At 38.5% G+C, this 16,689-nt stretch overlaps 1 protein-coding gene across 1 annotated transcript in view; it reads left to right on the forward strand.

The window, feature by feature from the left end:
• RELN (reelin) overlaps window positions 1-16,689 on the forward strand; it is a gene marked incomplete at its 5' end in the record, with an annotated part of 276,672 nt that overhangs the window by 170,566 nt on the left and 89,417 nt on the right. Inside the window, 7 exons of the mRNA XM_083859081.1 lie at window positions 1,302-1,510; window positions 3,991-4,119; window positions 5,191-5,300; window positions 8,160-8,226; window positions 9,147-9,380; window positions 10,005-10,166; window positions 14,486-14,722. Coding sequence (XP_083715207.1) covers window positions 1,302-1,510; window positions 3,991-4,119; window positions 5,191-5,300; window positions 8,160-8,226; window positions 9,147-9,380; window positions 10,005-10,166; window positions 14,486-14,722 — 1,148 coding nt within the window. The remainder of the gene's footprint in view (window positions 1-1,301; window positions 1,511-3,990; window positions 4,120-5,190; window positions 5,301-8,159; window positions 8,227-9,146; window positions 9,381-10,004; window positions 10,167-14,485; window positions 14,723-16,689) is intronic.

The raw sequence follows: 16,689 nt of genomic DNA on the forward strand, positions 1-16,689 counted from the left end.
CAGCACAGTGTTGGCCGGGGCTGGGGAAACAGGCAAGCAAGCTCATTCTAGCCACAGTGTGATACTGAGGAGTGGGGTCCTGAGAGGGTCATTCATGGTGGGATCAGGGGCTGGAAGAGGGTCTGCAGTGATGGGGCACAGACTCAGCCATGGGAGGCAGCTGCTGGCAGAGTGCACAGGCAGCATCTCCTCTCTACAAAGTGCAGCCACCTCTAATCGCATCCACCACCCTCAGGCAGAACAATAAAGACCTTGAACTTGCCTTCAGGATCCTTCCTGTCTAGGGCAAGGGAGCACTTAGACCAAATCTACCCTGAATAATCTAGCCCTGAGGTCTCCTTATTCTTCTGCTGCAAAACAGGCAAAATTTGATATTTTATACATGTGCACATAGATGCGCTAGATATTGAAATGCAGTCTGTTTACATAGTCTGATGGAAGTTTGATGGTAAAGATGCTGCTGATCTCAAGCACAGGTCTGTATGCATTTTGTCTGTAACTTCAGCACTTAGAAACCAAATGTTTACAGTAAGGTTTGGCCTGAGTTTGGTTGAGTCACTTGCATTGTTTCATTGTGCATGGCTTCCCTCCTCTCCTGCTTCTGTGTGAAAGACAGGGTAGAACTTTTGTAAAACTAAGGAAACTGTAATTGTAAAATAATAAAATATTAATTAGGGAACTTGGGGAGAGATAGGATCTGAAATTACAAGGAATTCATTGTGGAGGTTTTTTAAAACAAGCAGTTTTAGAGCTGACATCCTCTTTTGACATAATAAAGTTCTAATTACATTGCTTTAGGACAAAGGCTAAGCTTTGTGAGGCAGTGCTTTCATTTATTTCAGCAACATAACATCCTTCCCACTTATGCCTGTGAACTCCTGCTGTTACTCCATTCTCACGTATCCAGAGCAGACATGCCCCTACCCTGCCTTAGCTTCTGTGAGCTGCAAGGCTCCAGGACAAACATCACCTTCCCTTCCCAGCTGTAACAGACAGCATAATCTTGGTCTTCCCAGAGCACAGAAGGTGCAGTCTTTCCTTCTGTGCCTTTACAACCAAACAATCCAGTCCCTCTGAGGTGAGAAGCATCACTGGTACCCAGGGTAATACCTATCCACATAATGGTAAATTATTTTATTTGGGATAGTGTGTGGGAAAAAGTGACTAAAAAAGTCAACAAAATGAATCAAGGAGAGAGAATACACATTTGGTTCAGTACAATTAGAGTTGCTTTTTTTTATTTTAAATGGTACATTGTGACCTTTTAAGCTTATTTAAGCTTAATTTAATTTCTTTTGAAGGTGCCATCTTTGGTTTCTGTTGTCATTAGTCCGGACCTGCAGACTCCTGCAACCAAATTTTGCCTGAAGCAAAAGAGTCACCAAGGCCACAACAGGAATGTCTGGGCTGTGGATTACTTCCACGTCCTTCCGGTGCTCCCTTCCTCGGTGACTCACATGATCCAGTTTTCCATCAATTTGGGTTGTGGAACTTACCAACCTGGTAACAGGTAAAACTGGCAAGATCATTCTTTTGGTTATCAGCTTTCTAGTATATTTTGGTTTATATAACCTATATGATGATTTGTAAATCTTTTTTCAGAAGAAGGGATCCCATTAATAATGACAAATATAAGCTGCTCAAAAGCTAATGTTTCTCCTGATCTTTAGAGGCCCAGATTTATGTATCTCACGTGCAATAAACAGTCATTTAATAGCTTTTCAGGTCAAAACTTGCTTTTCTTAGTCCATTATTCTGAAATACACTCATGATTTCCAAGTGACTTTTGCTTCAGTTTCTAATGGATATGAGATTTACTGCTTAATACTATGTAAGAGGGAAAGCATTAAAGGCAGCAGCAGAAACCTGCCCTGATGACCTCTCAGAGATTACTGATGCCACAAGCATATCTAATTCTTGTAAGACTGGTGATAAATGACCCTCATCTTAATGACCATCAGCGTGAGGAGCTCACTGTCTGTAGGCTGATCACTTTTGCTGGCTTTACTTCTTCAGAACATTCAGTGTGAATTTTTCCCTGGGGAAAGGGAGAGAAGGGAGAAATTTTAGGCTCAATGTTTTGTAGAATCTTAGAAATGTTGGTTGGAAGGGACCTTCACAGGTTATCTGGTGAGACCTGCTGCAGCAGGAGGGATTGTCATTGGGCAAGTCAGACATGGCTCTGCCTGTTGACAACTTGAAAAATCTTCATGGGTGGACACTGTGCTACCTCTCTGAGTGACCTGCTCAAGTGATAAAGTACAGCACAAATGTGCAGTACAAAGCTATGAAACCATGTCTTTATACGATTATTGTCCTTTGTAGCGTGTCTGACACTATGGAGGAGAGTTTGACTCTGGTTTCCTTGTGAGTGCCCTCTGCACCATCACAGGATGCTATAGCTCACCCCTCCTCGCCAGGCTGAACAAGCCCATCCTGGCTTGGTGCTTGAAGCCAAGGACATCTTACTCATCCTTTAGTCCACTCTCAAAATTCTTAATATCCTTCTTCAAACAGGGAACCCAAACCCAAACTTCCTACTGTCCCTCTTCCATTATATACAGATCAGAATATTTATCTTGATATTTTATGAGGATTAAGTTACTTTGTATTTTGCAGAGTTGAGAGTTTAAAGTAAGAGACTATGGGTGCTTTTATCTGTGTCCCATGGCATCTACTTCCAGCTGGAAAGAGCTGCATTAACACTGACAGTTCTTGTATCCATGCAGGGTAGCAGAATTCAAGGGGAAGCAAAAATCAAGGCACTGCACTTATATTTGATAGGAAGAGAAGGCAGCAACCTTTTCCTACATGAAAAGTGAAAACTTTGCCTGTAAACACTCCTGGCCAGTAAACATGTTATATAAAGTCTCTGTCTTGATCTGTTTTCTGATGGAGATTAGTACATACTTTGAAAGATTAATATCCTTAATTCTATTTCTGAAGGAGAAGTGAGCTTCTTCATAACTAAAGAAGCATTAGGTCACCATTTTTCCTATTTGTATTTCCCAAATACTGCAGCCTTTCACATCTCCCAGTCTGCAGCATTATTCATAACGCTTTCATTACTGCAAATGTGAGAGACTCATACTGGATATAGGCAGTAAATATGAACCTCTAAGGTATCTCTACATCTAAACCTGAATAAATTAGTCAAAACCTCCATAAACTGTTTTAATAGATACAATATCACAGTGATACTAAATCACATTTAAATAAAGTAATATTGTCAGCAAATTATCATAAAAATTCAGAATCCAATATTTTAATATTGAGGAAATTATTTATTACTTTTATAATGTTCCACTGGCATTACTTAAAATAAAACAGAATATTACAAGCTAATTATATAGAAGAAATTACAAGAATAATTCAGTAAAATACTAAATCTGCAGTAAATCAAGCACTTTCTATTAACTTTTTCAAGGTCTTTAGAATGTAAGGCATCCAAGGATTTTCTTATACTCATAGGTTGTAAACAAACTGGGGACTTTTAACCCAGGAAAGAAACAGCCCGTCCATGAACAGCTGGTGGTCTTTTACCACCTTCTGCATGTGTAATAGTTAGCAGCTGGCAGTTATAGGTGTCCTGTGCTCTCATGATGCTGTCTAGCTCTGATTAATCCAAGGTTTTTCCTCATATGCAAAACTGTTTCAATATTAAATATGAAATATAAAAGTAATGCAGTTCTTTTAACAGCAGCAGCATAAAACCACTGGCTAAATGGTGGCCCAACAAAAATGTTGTGTTCAGACAATCCTTGGTCTAAAAATCTTTGAGGTTTTAAACATTCATGAAACTTTGTATTCTGTTTGCATTTGAAGGATTTTTTTAAATTCAAATTCTGCTTAAAATTATTTTTCGTTTCCTCATCAGTTATTAGAAATAGTGAATTTGGTGGTTTTTCAATATTGGTACTTCTATATTGAGATCTATGCCAGGTACCCTCATGGTTTCCTTCTGCTTTCTTTCCTTCAATGTGTTACCAGTGTCAGCTTGGAGTTTTCAACCAACCACGGTCGCTCGTGGTCGCTGCTGCACATGGAATGTCTGCCTGAGATTTGTGCTGGGCCTCACCTGCCCCACAGCACCATCTATGCCTCTGAAAACTACAGCGGGTGAGAGAGCTCTCTGCAAAACTGAGGTGCCAGATTAGAGGTGTGAATTGTGTGTGGCAGGAGAAAGCAGCAAAGCACACAGCTCTGTGTCATCACTCATTTTTGACTATCTGGGTACAGCAAGGAAGGAGTGTTCTGAGCTCCGTGGCTACCCAGTAATGAAACTTCAAATGTATGGGGCTGCTTCTGTGGTATAATGATAATTTTTTGATGCTAAAGAAAAATTCCAAATATCTCACTTGTGGACAGCACATTGATAATAAGAAGAAAACTTTTACCTTGTCAAAGCCACAAAAGTTTTCTTCTTGGCCAGAAAAAACACTGCTCAAAGCTGTATTTACATCCTCAGAGACATTTACTCACATGGAATCCCAGTACTGGGTTACAGTGAAGCACATCCTCTGTACTTCTGCAGATGGAGATGGTTATTAGTGTCACTTTCTTGGTTCAACCCTTTTCAGTATTAAATCTCTTCTGAAAAATCAACAGTGGCATTTTGCTGCATAGCACAAAATCCCTTGGTATCCCAACTTCCACAACACTTAGTGCAATTGAAGCATTGCTATGATCTGATGACACACAGCCCCGGGTCCCATACAATTTTCATAGGAACCATAACTCCTGGTGTGTGCAGGAAGTGTAGCCTCTGTGCATGATAGAGAATGATGGTCCAGACTGCAGCACACCAAATCCTCTGCACCAGTCCTCACCCTCTGAGGGCTTTCACCAAACAGAGTTCAGCCCTGCTGAAGGTTCAGTTTACGAAATATTCATGGGGATGGAGAAGCTGCTACAGCAAAGGAACTTGAGGTGTTTACCAATTTTGTGTATTCCCACAGGGGGGAAATGGCTGGGTTTTAAAAGACAATAACTAACATTCATATATTGTATGAAAATATGGACTACTTTTTAATTTATATTTTCCAAAGCTGCTGTAAATTTATGCTTCATTTGAGCAGATTTTTAAATTAAGCTTCTCACAAAGCTTCCAGGATACATAAACATATCTGCAAAATATGTTGCTTAATAACTGTCAGTGTAAAATGCTATAGTCTGTTATATGTATTTCAGGTGGAACCGAATAACGATTCCCCTTCCCAACGCTGCCCTGACAAGTGACACCAGGATTCGATGGAGGCAAACAGGACCAATCCTTGGAAATATGTGGGCAATCGATAATAGTTAGTATTTTTATCCATGATCATGGCACATCAGAAAAGTAAATTTTATATGCTGCTCTAAGTAAACATATTTTCCACAACCACAAGGCAATGATTTTACATTTTTTTTAATTCCTGTTCCTTTTAGCATTCAGTAGCAAGTGAATTTTGGAGCTAGACAAAGATTCTGCCATTAGAAAAGACAGCAGTCTCATAGATTTTTTTTCTGTTTAATTGAATGCTTTCCAGGAAAAAATATTTGTGGCAGGGGCTTAATATAACATTAATATAAAATTTCTTGTGTCTGCTTAGTCCTAACTACATAAATAGGTTCTACGCTGGCTGTTAAGGACATGCACTGCACCAACCTAAGCAACAGGAGCAGCATCTGGGACATATTTTGCTCCTGGACATAGAAGACCATCTTCAAGCAATTCAGCTGCCAAAACACTGACAAAACATTACATTGTTTACCATATTTTGAGGGGAAAGTGCCTTCTGTTTCAGAGAACTGTTCTTCTCTTAGAAAATTATTTTTCACATACCTTTTCTTTAAGTGGATGTGAAGAACTGGGAGAAGTTTATGTTGATAAATAGTTATATGACTGATTACAAAGGAAACTCAGGACCAGAATTAAAAAGAAATACTTTAAAGGGCAGTAAAAAGTATTTAGGAACACAAGATTAAGTGTATGAAATGGAGAAATAAGTATGATTGAAAGGGCTAACTAAGAGTAACTGCAAATTTTTTTTGCTTGCTTGTTAACCTTAAATGATTTGGAACTAAGTAAGCTACATTCAGAATTTGTTTCCTTAGATGCGTGAAATACCTAATTTAGAGATTTACACTGATGTGCAATAGCCTGTGAAATTTTGTAGTGATTCCCAGTAAGGCTGGACGTGGTGCCTAGGAATGGTAAATATTTACATTTTGCAGAATTCCTAAAATATATTGATGCCTAGTACTGGCAAGAAAATCTTGAAGCTGTTAAGGTCATATCATAAAAGAAATTTTGTCACTAAAATAATGAACATTGTTCTCTTAATCATAATAGAAAGTGGCATCATCTTGATATTCTGGTTATAGTATTAATGCTTCTCTTTATGGATGTGATATACATCAAAAAGTAAAATTAAGGGAAAAGATAGGTGTATAAACATGAGAAGACGTCTGTGAGTATCTGCAAAGATGAGTTGCTATCTAAAAAAATGCAGACTCTAAGTGTTGGAGACACTCATGAACGGTTCATAGAAATCACAACAAGATGAAATCAATCCAAGGATACAAATTCCTTACAACAGAACAGAAAAAGATTTTGAAAATCATTTGACAATTCATTTATCTGCACGACTTTTATTTATAGAACACAATACAACTCCATGAAAGGATGATCCATGTTCCTGCGTGCATGATCTGAAGAAAAGGTTTACCAACCATCTGCCTAGAAAGTGCCTGCTCTGAATTTGAGGTGCAGAACCATGACACAGGAATCAGTCTTAAAGACATATTTCTGAGGTTTTTAATGCCTCCTTTGTTAAATACTGGTGCCACTGAAGCTTTACACTGTATTGTAGGGAAAAACTTGTAAATATTGGCAAGCCACTCAAATTCTTGAAGAGAGAAAGAATTTCAGAGATTCAGCACTCTGACTTTTAGCTTCACAACTGTTTCCTATGTGAATTAAGTTTTAAATGAAATCTGGAAGCTGGCCATCTTTCAGAAACTCTGGAAACATGCCAATCGCCGTAAAGTTTTTTTCATTTTGAATGACATCATTACATCTTTAACCCTTCTACTTTTACCACCCCCTCAAAAAGACCTCAAAAGACACACATAAATCAAACAAGACAGAACAGAATTTTTGCACCCTGAGAAGTGAGAAAATCTAGAAATCACATGAAATCTGATGAGGACTAAGTTATAGGGAGTAGCTAACAGGGATTCAGAGTGTGTCTGCTAGGGAGACATGTTATATTGTTAATGTACATATAATGGCAATATTATAAAACTAGGAAAAGTAAGAAGTACTGCTTCTTATAGATTATTTCAAATTGGTAGCTATTCTTTCCAAATGTCGCAATGCAAGTGGATAACTCCAAGTAACAGGAATTCTTCAAGAGAAAATACACCACTCTTCATGGTTAAGGCCTTTTAGCATATTGTATTAAAATAATATTGCCCATAAGTTATGACTTTTCTTTATTGCAGTGCAAGAGATTATACCGAGATTTTTCTCATCTTTCCATCCTCTGTATTTTTCACAAAATATCAACACTGTCAATTAGGAGTCATTGGAGGAAGATGAAGAAAAAGACTAAAAGAAGTGTGGTGTATTTTTGGCCACTTAGGATGTGGGATTTTTGTCCTATTTAAAAGAATCAGTGAAAGAGTAAGATAATTAAGTTACTTAAGACATATCGGGGCAGGTCCTTATTCCCCAAAGTCCAGTGAGGTAAAGTATGTAGATTTCAATGAGAGAAGCAGTGACACATTTTTTAAATCTACAAGACTGCTACTGGAATGTACCAATATACTGATTGGATTATGTCTCTGAACTAAGATGAAGGGAATGTCAATGAAAAATTATGAAAAAGGTCAGTGCCTACCAAATTATCCGATCTCATTCACAGACTTAGTAATTAAAACAGTACTAATGGCCACAGTACTGTGTCTTTAGCCACAGATGGACATGACACGTTAAATAATAAATTATCCCTGACTTGACACAGTCAAATGCTTTATATCCTTTCATAGACCTTTTCCAGGTAGTGGGATTAAGATAAATACAACATGAACAGGTCTGTACACTTTCTTGTATTATCATATTCTGTTTATCACATAGTATAACCCTTCATTTAACTGATTTCTCTTTTCTGCAGTTTATATTGGTCCATCATGCCTCAAATTCTGCTCAGGGCGAGGACAGTGTACTAGAAATGGCTGCAAGTAAGTGTTATATTCAGTACTCATGTTCAATTTCTGTCACAGAGTTCACTTGGTAGTGTGAGAGTTGAAGTAATTTTCATTTCAGTCCTTGCTCTTTTAGATGACGAAATATAAAACTGGAATAACCTTCAGAATTCATAAAGCTCACTGGACAGCTAAAGATCAATCTTTCTAAACAGCAGCATGTTTATTTTTCTTATGATTTTCTTCAGGTATTCTGTCTAACTTCCAGTTCATCTTAAACGTGCTACAGAGCACACTGAAATGTCAGTGATGTATACTTTATACTGGTTGTAGAGGTGATTTGTGACTTTATCACTTTTGTATTAAATGTTGGGAAAGAATTACAATTTTAATAGTTCTAATATCCCATAACCTAACACACCTCAAGGACAGAAGATCAGCACTCCAGTTTTTTCTGATAGTCTGGCTTGTTAAAAAGGTTCCACTCTAAAAAATAAAAAGGTACTTGCTCAGAACCAGTAAACACATTCTAAATATTGGTGTCACTACATTTAGGTATTAACAAGAGTGTGACCCACAGGGCAGTCTCTTTTGTAACTTAATTTCTTGTAACCACATCTAGTATGCTACAGATAAAAGCAAATTTGTCATTTTACATATGAACAACTGTAATTATGGCAGCAGGGGTTTTGCTCCAAAAATTAATAAAAATATTTCTGTATTGTGTTATGTGCAGATTCATGGGGTGTTCATAAATACTTTTCTTTTTTTAATTAGGAAACTAAATACTAGCTAACAGAAATAATTTGCTATGCACTTTACCTAAGTAAAGCTCAAAGATGTTCTTGGGACCTTATGGGTATCCTCAGTTCATGAACACCTGCAGCCGCCACGTTGGCTGACAACCAGCCAAAGGTGGGTCACCAGCTGTGCTTTTCACCCTTCCTCACCCTCAGGTGTGACCCTGGCTTCTCCGGCCCAGCGTGTGAGACAGCATCACAGACCTTCCCCATGTTCATCTCCGAGAGCTTTGCCAGCTCCCGCCTCTCCTCCTACCACAGCTTCTACTCCATCCGCGGGGCCGAGGTCAGCTTTGGCTGCGGCGTGCTGGCCAGCGGGAAGGCACTGGTCTTCAACAAGGACGGCAGACGCCAGCTCGTCACCTCCTTCCTGGACAGCTCCCAGTCCAGGTGAGAGGGAACGGGGAGTAGTGTGAAGCAAAGACATGATGGAGCCTCTTCCTCTCCAGCTACAGCCTTGTCTATTATTAAACTGGTTGTTTTAGCGGGGAAAAAAGCCTTTAAAAAACTCCTAGTTTCATGTTTTAATGGTGATTTTGTAGCTTTGTCTTTTTTTCCTTCTGCTTTCTAAACAACAGAGTCCAGAGGAGAATGGAGAGAAGTTATTGTACAGCTTGGATGGAAAATATGAAATGTTAATATCAAACCTGAGCGTCAAAGCCAAGAGCTAATTAATTATTTATAAGGTTTTATTTATTTGACAGCTTGTGGCAACTGATTAGATCCATTCACTATCTCTCCCTCCCCTTCAGTACCTAATAAATAATTAAATGCAGTAATGATTGGCATTTTTTAAACTATATGTGCCACAATGCACATATAGTGCATTGACAATTTCACTTGACAATGAAAACAAAACACATGTACAAAACCCCATAACCAATATTTATCAAAATTTGCCAAGATTGAGAAGATCTGAAAACAATCTGGTTAGAGGAAAAACAAAACAAAACAAAACAAAAAAAAACACTGTGAAAATGATACCCTGCAAATATTTTTGTGATTGTGGTGCAGGTTCCTGCAGTTCACACTGCGCCTGGGCAGCAAGTCGGTGCTGAGTACCTGCAAAGCTCCCGACCAGCCCGGGGAAGGAGTGCTGCTGCACTACTCCTATGACAATGGGATCACCTGGAAACTGCTGGAACACTACTCTTATCTCAACTACCACGAGCCAAGGTACATGCACAATTACAAAGAGCATTAATTGCATGCAGTTATGCTGGTTGTGGTGGTCACTGCAATGTGGAGACTGAGTACATGGTGCAAGAGGGAATGAAGGTTTTATTGCATGCTGAAAGTCACCACCTTTCTTTACAATTTTGCAGCTGCTGTAGGCACTTCCCATTTTGTCATTCTATAAAAATGAACACGTCGGTTTAATGGCTTTCAAGTCTCAGGTGATACAACAGAACAAGCTGAGGCAGTGCAGGATGAGGAGTAGGAGTGTACTTGTGGGAAATAGGGGCATGTCTCTTCCCATGGAAGCAGCCACTTGTAAAGAAAAATTAACATAAATTATTTGTAGCTTTGAAGCCATAGATACCCTCACTACACCATCCTCTGGGATTAGGAGTTTGCAGGCAGAACAGGACAGCTGAGACAGAATCTGATTGTGAAGATCTCTGCAGGATTGTGAGGCTCTCTGAAGTCACCAAGGAAACTACACTGCTCCCACTCTCAAGGCAGTTGCATTGAGATTTCATGGCTGTGCCTCTGCCCTGGGCTGGGCTTGGTACCCTGGGAGAACCTGCTGGTGACTGTGCCTGGGACTTGCACAAATCAAAAAGAAGTTGAACAAAAAGCTCATCTCATTTAGTAGTGCCTATGTTTGATGTCAGATTAGAGAGGAATGTATCTCCTGTATTTAGAGAAGGTGTTCCTTACTGATGCATTTGTGACACCATCCACCAAATTTGTTAGAGCAATACAAAATCAGGAGTCTCCATGAGCACACCTGTGCCAAAAGCCTGGAACAGTCTGGTTTGGATCTGTGGAAACCCTCTCAAATCTGGCAGCAGCCACCTTCATGAGGAGCTGCAGCAGATCCAATAAATGCCAAATAAAGAAGATGCTTTGCAAAGGGGCCCAAAAGAGGCAGAACTGACAGTGACATCACTGGACTCATTCCAGCAGGTTCATTTCCTGCCCAAGGGTAGCTTTGACCTGGGTATTGCCCTGTCTTCTTCTCTACTGAGTTCAAGGAAAACATCTTAGTCAGCCCCAGGGGTGGGACTGTAAATAGCCTGCAAATCATTTTAGCTACACATAGCTTTCATTATTTATATTTATTGAGCTCAGATGAATGCTTTTTTAAAAACAACACCAAAAAAGATTCTATTTCCACATCTTGTCAATAACTCAGTACAAAATTGCAATATTCAAAGTTTGATTAAGATTGCTCTGATGAAAAGAAAAACCAAGCCTTGTAACATTAAAATTATTTCCTGGAAGCAACAAATACTCAAAAATGTGAGGCAATGCCTGTATTTGGTAGAAATATATCGTAGACTTTAATTTTGGAAGTTCTAAATGTTTCCAAAGGAAAGATGTTACAGACTGGAACACTTATGAGTCTTCTTCAGAGTTTCCTTTGCCTGCCTTTGTTATAGTCACATATATATTTTATATGGCCCTGTTTATAATTCTTACTGTCAAGATTACATCTGTAGGAATTATATTTCCCTAAAGGTATTTAATACATAGCACTATGAAATTTTTATAACAAAAAGAAGAATACGTATTCCGGTGACTGATTTTAATGAAATTTAGGATATAAATGTAATAAATTACATAGATGTCAGAGGCATTTGTTTTATTTTTGAGGTTAGATATGAAACACATTTCCTGTTGTTCTGACATGGTACAGAGCAAAGTACGATATACATAAGTTAGAGAGATTTTGCCATGGGAGACAGACAGCCAGATGGATAGATAGATAGATAGATAGATAGATAGATAGATAGATAGATAGATAGATAGATAGATATTTGGTCCACTCTGGGTAGATAGAAAAATGACTTGCATACAAACCTGAGGCTAATACTGCCAATAATTATGAACAAAGCTTCACCTTTTCACATTATATTGTCTGAAAATATCAGCATTTTTAGTAACATAGATGGACTGCTGCAAAGTTTGGCAATCAGTCTGTACCCACGAATTTAATTAATCTTCAGTCATACAAAAAATAATTACACATTTAATGTTCTCCTGAAAAGGTGCATTTAATCTGCTAACATTTGACAGCTGCATTTTTCTTCTGAGCAGAACAGCGGTGGCTTTTCAATATTAGGTATGCGCATAGCTTGAAAGAATGAGATCAGAGCAAAGGTCTCCCAGTTGGTTTTTAAGAAATTTAATGGTGGCTGGTAATGCAAGTAGGAACACTTTTCTTCTCTGCAGCAGAAAATTCATTAGCAGGAATCTCCCTCCCTCTCCATCTATCTCCAACAAATCAAAGCCAGACAGGAGAAGTTGTTACAACTGGAGGTGTAGTCAGGGTCTGCATACTAACATATGTGCCATACATGGTGGTTTACACCTACATTTTTAAATTGTGTTAGCTTAATCCCTTGGGATGGGGAATTTATTTTAACATGTGTTAAATCTTTTAACATCTGATACGTGAATCTGTGGTGTATGTCATGATTTAGGATTTTCTGTACATTACTGTCTGTGAGAATTAGCATCCACATGGGCAAGCTTATGAGAGTTAAGAGTCAAAGGGAAGATACAGGCATCAGAGGCAGCCACCAGCAGAGAAATTGCCTTGGATTATGGCAGAGCATTAGCTCACACAAGTGCCAGGTGCTTCACAGTGCCTGCTGGATACAGTGCTCCTCCTGGCCACGGTATTAGCTTTCCTCAGGCTTACACTCCTGAATCATGGCAGAAAAAAGCATAGGTCTTTTTAGCATCAGTAGTAATTTCTTGTCATTTGTGCCTTTAAAAAATTAACCCAAAAGGTTATAGAGTTGCTTCTTATGAGGGAATCCTTGGTAGAAAAGAAACCCTTGTGGTTTAGTCGGGTGCCAGAGAGCATTTGCCCTTCTCTTAGAAAGGCATGAAGTCACTCCAACATGTTTATTTGAATTTAAAGGAAATGTATCCACCATATACAAAGTGTGTACTGTGCTGGTCCCATGCCACAGGGACACAGCCATGTCACTTCTGGCTGTCCCTCCACACTTTCTCCAGTCTACAGATGGCAGAAAGCAGCTCCTAGAAAAGCCAGGCAGGACTTGTTCAGTGCTTCCCCCCTGTTTAGCCAAGCTATTTGATATTTTTTCTGGTTAATGGATTAATTTATCCTTCTTTAAAATGAATGTGACACTAAACAGCAGTATTATAAATCTACCCTCCAAAAGGATGTTGTAGCAAGTAATTTTTAAGAGTGTGGTTTCTGCACTAAGAGTGCCACAGGCACAAGACCCTTTCATATGCAGAGAACAAAACATTACAACAGGCAGCTTAGAAAGCCTTGAGTCTGAAAAAAAATTGGTGCTAGAGTATAAAATGATGCTTCCAGTTCACCTGATTTATCATTTTATCCACATTTCCTCTAAGAGAGAAAGAAAAATATCAGCTACATGATGAGCTTGCTGAAAACCCTTTAGCCAGCAAGTAATTTTACCCCAATGGAGACAAATGTCCCTGTTGCCAGCCTGTCTCCCAGTTGATGTGGCTGTGTGGGGTATCATGGTCTTAGTGATTTATGGAGCTTTCAAGAAAGTGTCATGGCTGTGGCAATTAATGCATACTCCCTCCTGCGCTGTATGAAAATTGCTCCTGGAAATTAGATAATACTCTTAATTTTCTTTACAGTTTGTCAATTCTAGGTGTGTTGACATAGCTGCCATGACAAATCAGGTGACCTTGCATACCAGAAGCACCTGGGACTCACCTCCAGTTGTATCTCTATGCAGCTACAAGAAAGGAGTGTCTGCCAAAAAAGACTACACATAATCACACTGTCTGACAAGACGAACCTTTTCCACTTGATTGTGGCAATTAACAGGGGTGGGTTCTTCTAGGACAAGAGCACCATTAGAATGATGTCAATGCAATGTGGGAAATAGTGCAGATGTTTACAAGATGCATATCTTGAGATCAGGATAAAACCCACCGAGTCTGGGGGAAGTGGAATTCTTAAATCTTTGTCAGCTCATCATTCCTTTGCTAATTTAAACCTTTAAATTTGCTGAGACCTCCACAGTGGAAGCAAAAATTCAGATTACAGATCTGGTAGTAACTCTCTCTGGTGGCTTTTGCACATGAATGGTTTTCAGTAAACTAACTGATTACCAGGAAAATTAACAATTCCCCTGTCCCTGTCACTGGTAGCACCTCTACCAGCAGATGCTACAGTATGTGTGGGCTGAACTTACTCCATGATTTTTAGGGTCAGTAAGAAAAAAATTACCATAAAATGCACCCCCAAGGAATTATTAAAAACAGCAAAGACCGGCAATAATAACTTTGGTTTTTTTTCCCAGAATAATTTCAGTGGAGCTGCCTGAAGATGCAAGGCAGGTTGGCATTCAGTTCAGATGGTGGCAGCCATATCACTCCTCTCAAGGTGAAGATGTGTGGGCAATCGATGAAATCATCATGACCTCTGTGCTCTTCAACAGCATCAGTCTGGACTTCACCAACCTGGTTGAAGTCACACAGTCTCTGGGGTTCTACCTGGGAAATGTTCAGCCTTACTGTGGGCATGACTGGACTCTATGGTGAGAAATACATATTCTTTCCTGTTCTACTTTTGTTTTCCTTGTCTATTCATACTGCTAAAGATCAAGTGACTGCTGCAAACGCATTTTTCTGGCAGCTATTGAGAGTAATAATGTGTCTCACCCTCACATTGTGGACAAAAATACAGCCACTAATCTCATTGCAATTAGCAGCAAGTTTTTTACCTCTTTGCACAGATTTATGTTTCAGGGGAACATTGAATGTAACATTATTTTTCCATGAAATATTTAAAGAATATCCTAGCAGAAAAAAAATCTGAAATCTTCATTTAAAATCCAGGCAGGATAATATGGATATTCAGGTAATGAAATAATCTCTTAAGTACAGACTCTGAACGTTTTGTAAGTGAATGTTAAGATCTGTGTACATAGCCATTATACTGTAATCCAGAAAGTAAAGGCAGCAGAATATAGGCAGAATGACATTATCCATTTGTAGTTGCTTTGTCTGGTATTATATACACTTAGCCATTTGGACTGTGATCAGCATTGTGACATATTGACATCACACCCCTCAAAGGAAATAAAGGCAAGAGAAGCAAAAGAAGGCGAAAACAAATAAAAAAATTGTTAGGATTGTATAAAAATAAGCTTTTTTTACTAAAACATAAGCATCCTTTACAAAAAAAATTCTGGCCCACTTGAGTGTAACATTTGGAATTAATACAAGAGAAGCTCAATTTAATCTGTGTGTTTTGATTAAAACCAAATAACAGTTTCATGCTAGTCTGATCAACCTACAAACTCAGTATAGTTTTAATTGGCATAGATATATTTCTTTGGAGAAAGTACAATCACAGTAATTATAGAAAACCTGAAGAAAATAAAAATAATTTTAGCATCCCCATGGACACTCAGAGAAACACTGTTGGAATTTTATTAACAAGTATCTCTGAGCAATCTGATTTGACTTTCTGATCATCTGTCAAACTAAAAGGAGTTGGCTTAGCAGTAGGAACAACACCAAATGTGTCCTAGCACTGATAATGAGGCAGTAGAAGCACCATTAACTACTTTAATAAGGACAGGGAAGGTACTCGCTGCTCATTAAAATGAAACTACATGTTCGGGTTCAAACTGTTTGCATCTTCCTCATCAAAGAGTTGGAATGAAAGCCTTTTAATGACATTGTTTTCCCTCTGTACTTTTAAGACCAGTTTATCATGGGGAGGGCAAATAAGATAGCAGAGGTTCCTCTCTTTGCCTCCCATGACTCTAAATCAGAATCAAAATAATAAACACTAAGCTAAATTCTCCATCCCATATGGAGATAGACTAGGATTTGTAGTGCTCAGTCATACTAGAAACATTGAACTTTCCATGCATCAAATAATCAAAACCTTCCTCACTGTTTATGTCTAAGTATTTTTCATTATCACTGGAAAACATGAACTCTATCCTTCACTGACCTTGCTTCTCTCAAGGGAAATTTTTAAACTTACACAAAGTCTGTACAAATGGTTGCTAGTTAAATTAATTATTGTTGGGTTTTCCCAGCTGTGAGTCCATTTGGTTCTCATTTTCTAACTCATAAGTTTCTAACTCATGAGCAGATCTTGCAGTAGCACTGACACCATCCTCTTGAGAACAGTCTGACAACAGCTTTTTCATTAGTACAACTATGGGAAACACACTATCAATCATTTTACAGGGTGTCATCCCCAGGCCCATTTTCACAGAATTGCTTTTAATTGTCTGTTAGGCCTGCATTCTGCTTTAGAACCTGTAAACCTGAAACTGAGGAGGGAAATTTTAATTTTTTTTTAAGAAGCAGGTTATTCTTTTCCATAACTGGCTTCATTAAAAAAAAATAAAATAAAAATTTAAAAAAAAGTTGATAAACGTATGTTTTGATCAAAGGTGATTTTTGAGTATTTTTATGGTCCATGTCTGAACAGTCATTTTATTTGATTGTCATCATCATTTGGTTCAAGAATGGATCCTTA

This window comes from Zosterops lateralis, assembly GCF_965231275.1.
Source record: "Zosterops lateralis genome assembly, chromosome: 4".
Classification (NCBI taxonomy): Eukaryota; Metazoa; Chordata; class Aves; order Passeriformes; family Zosteropidae; genus Zosterops; species Zosterops lateralis.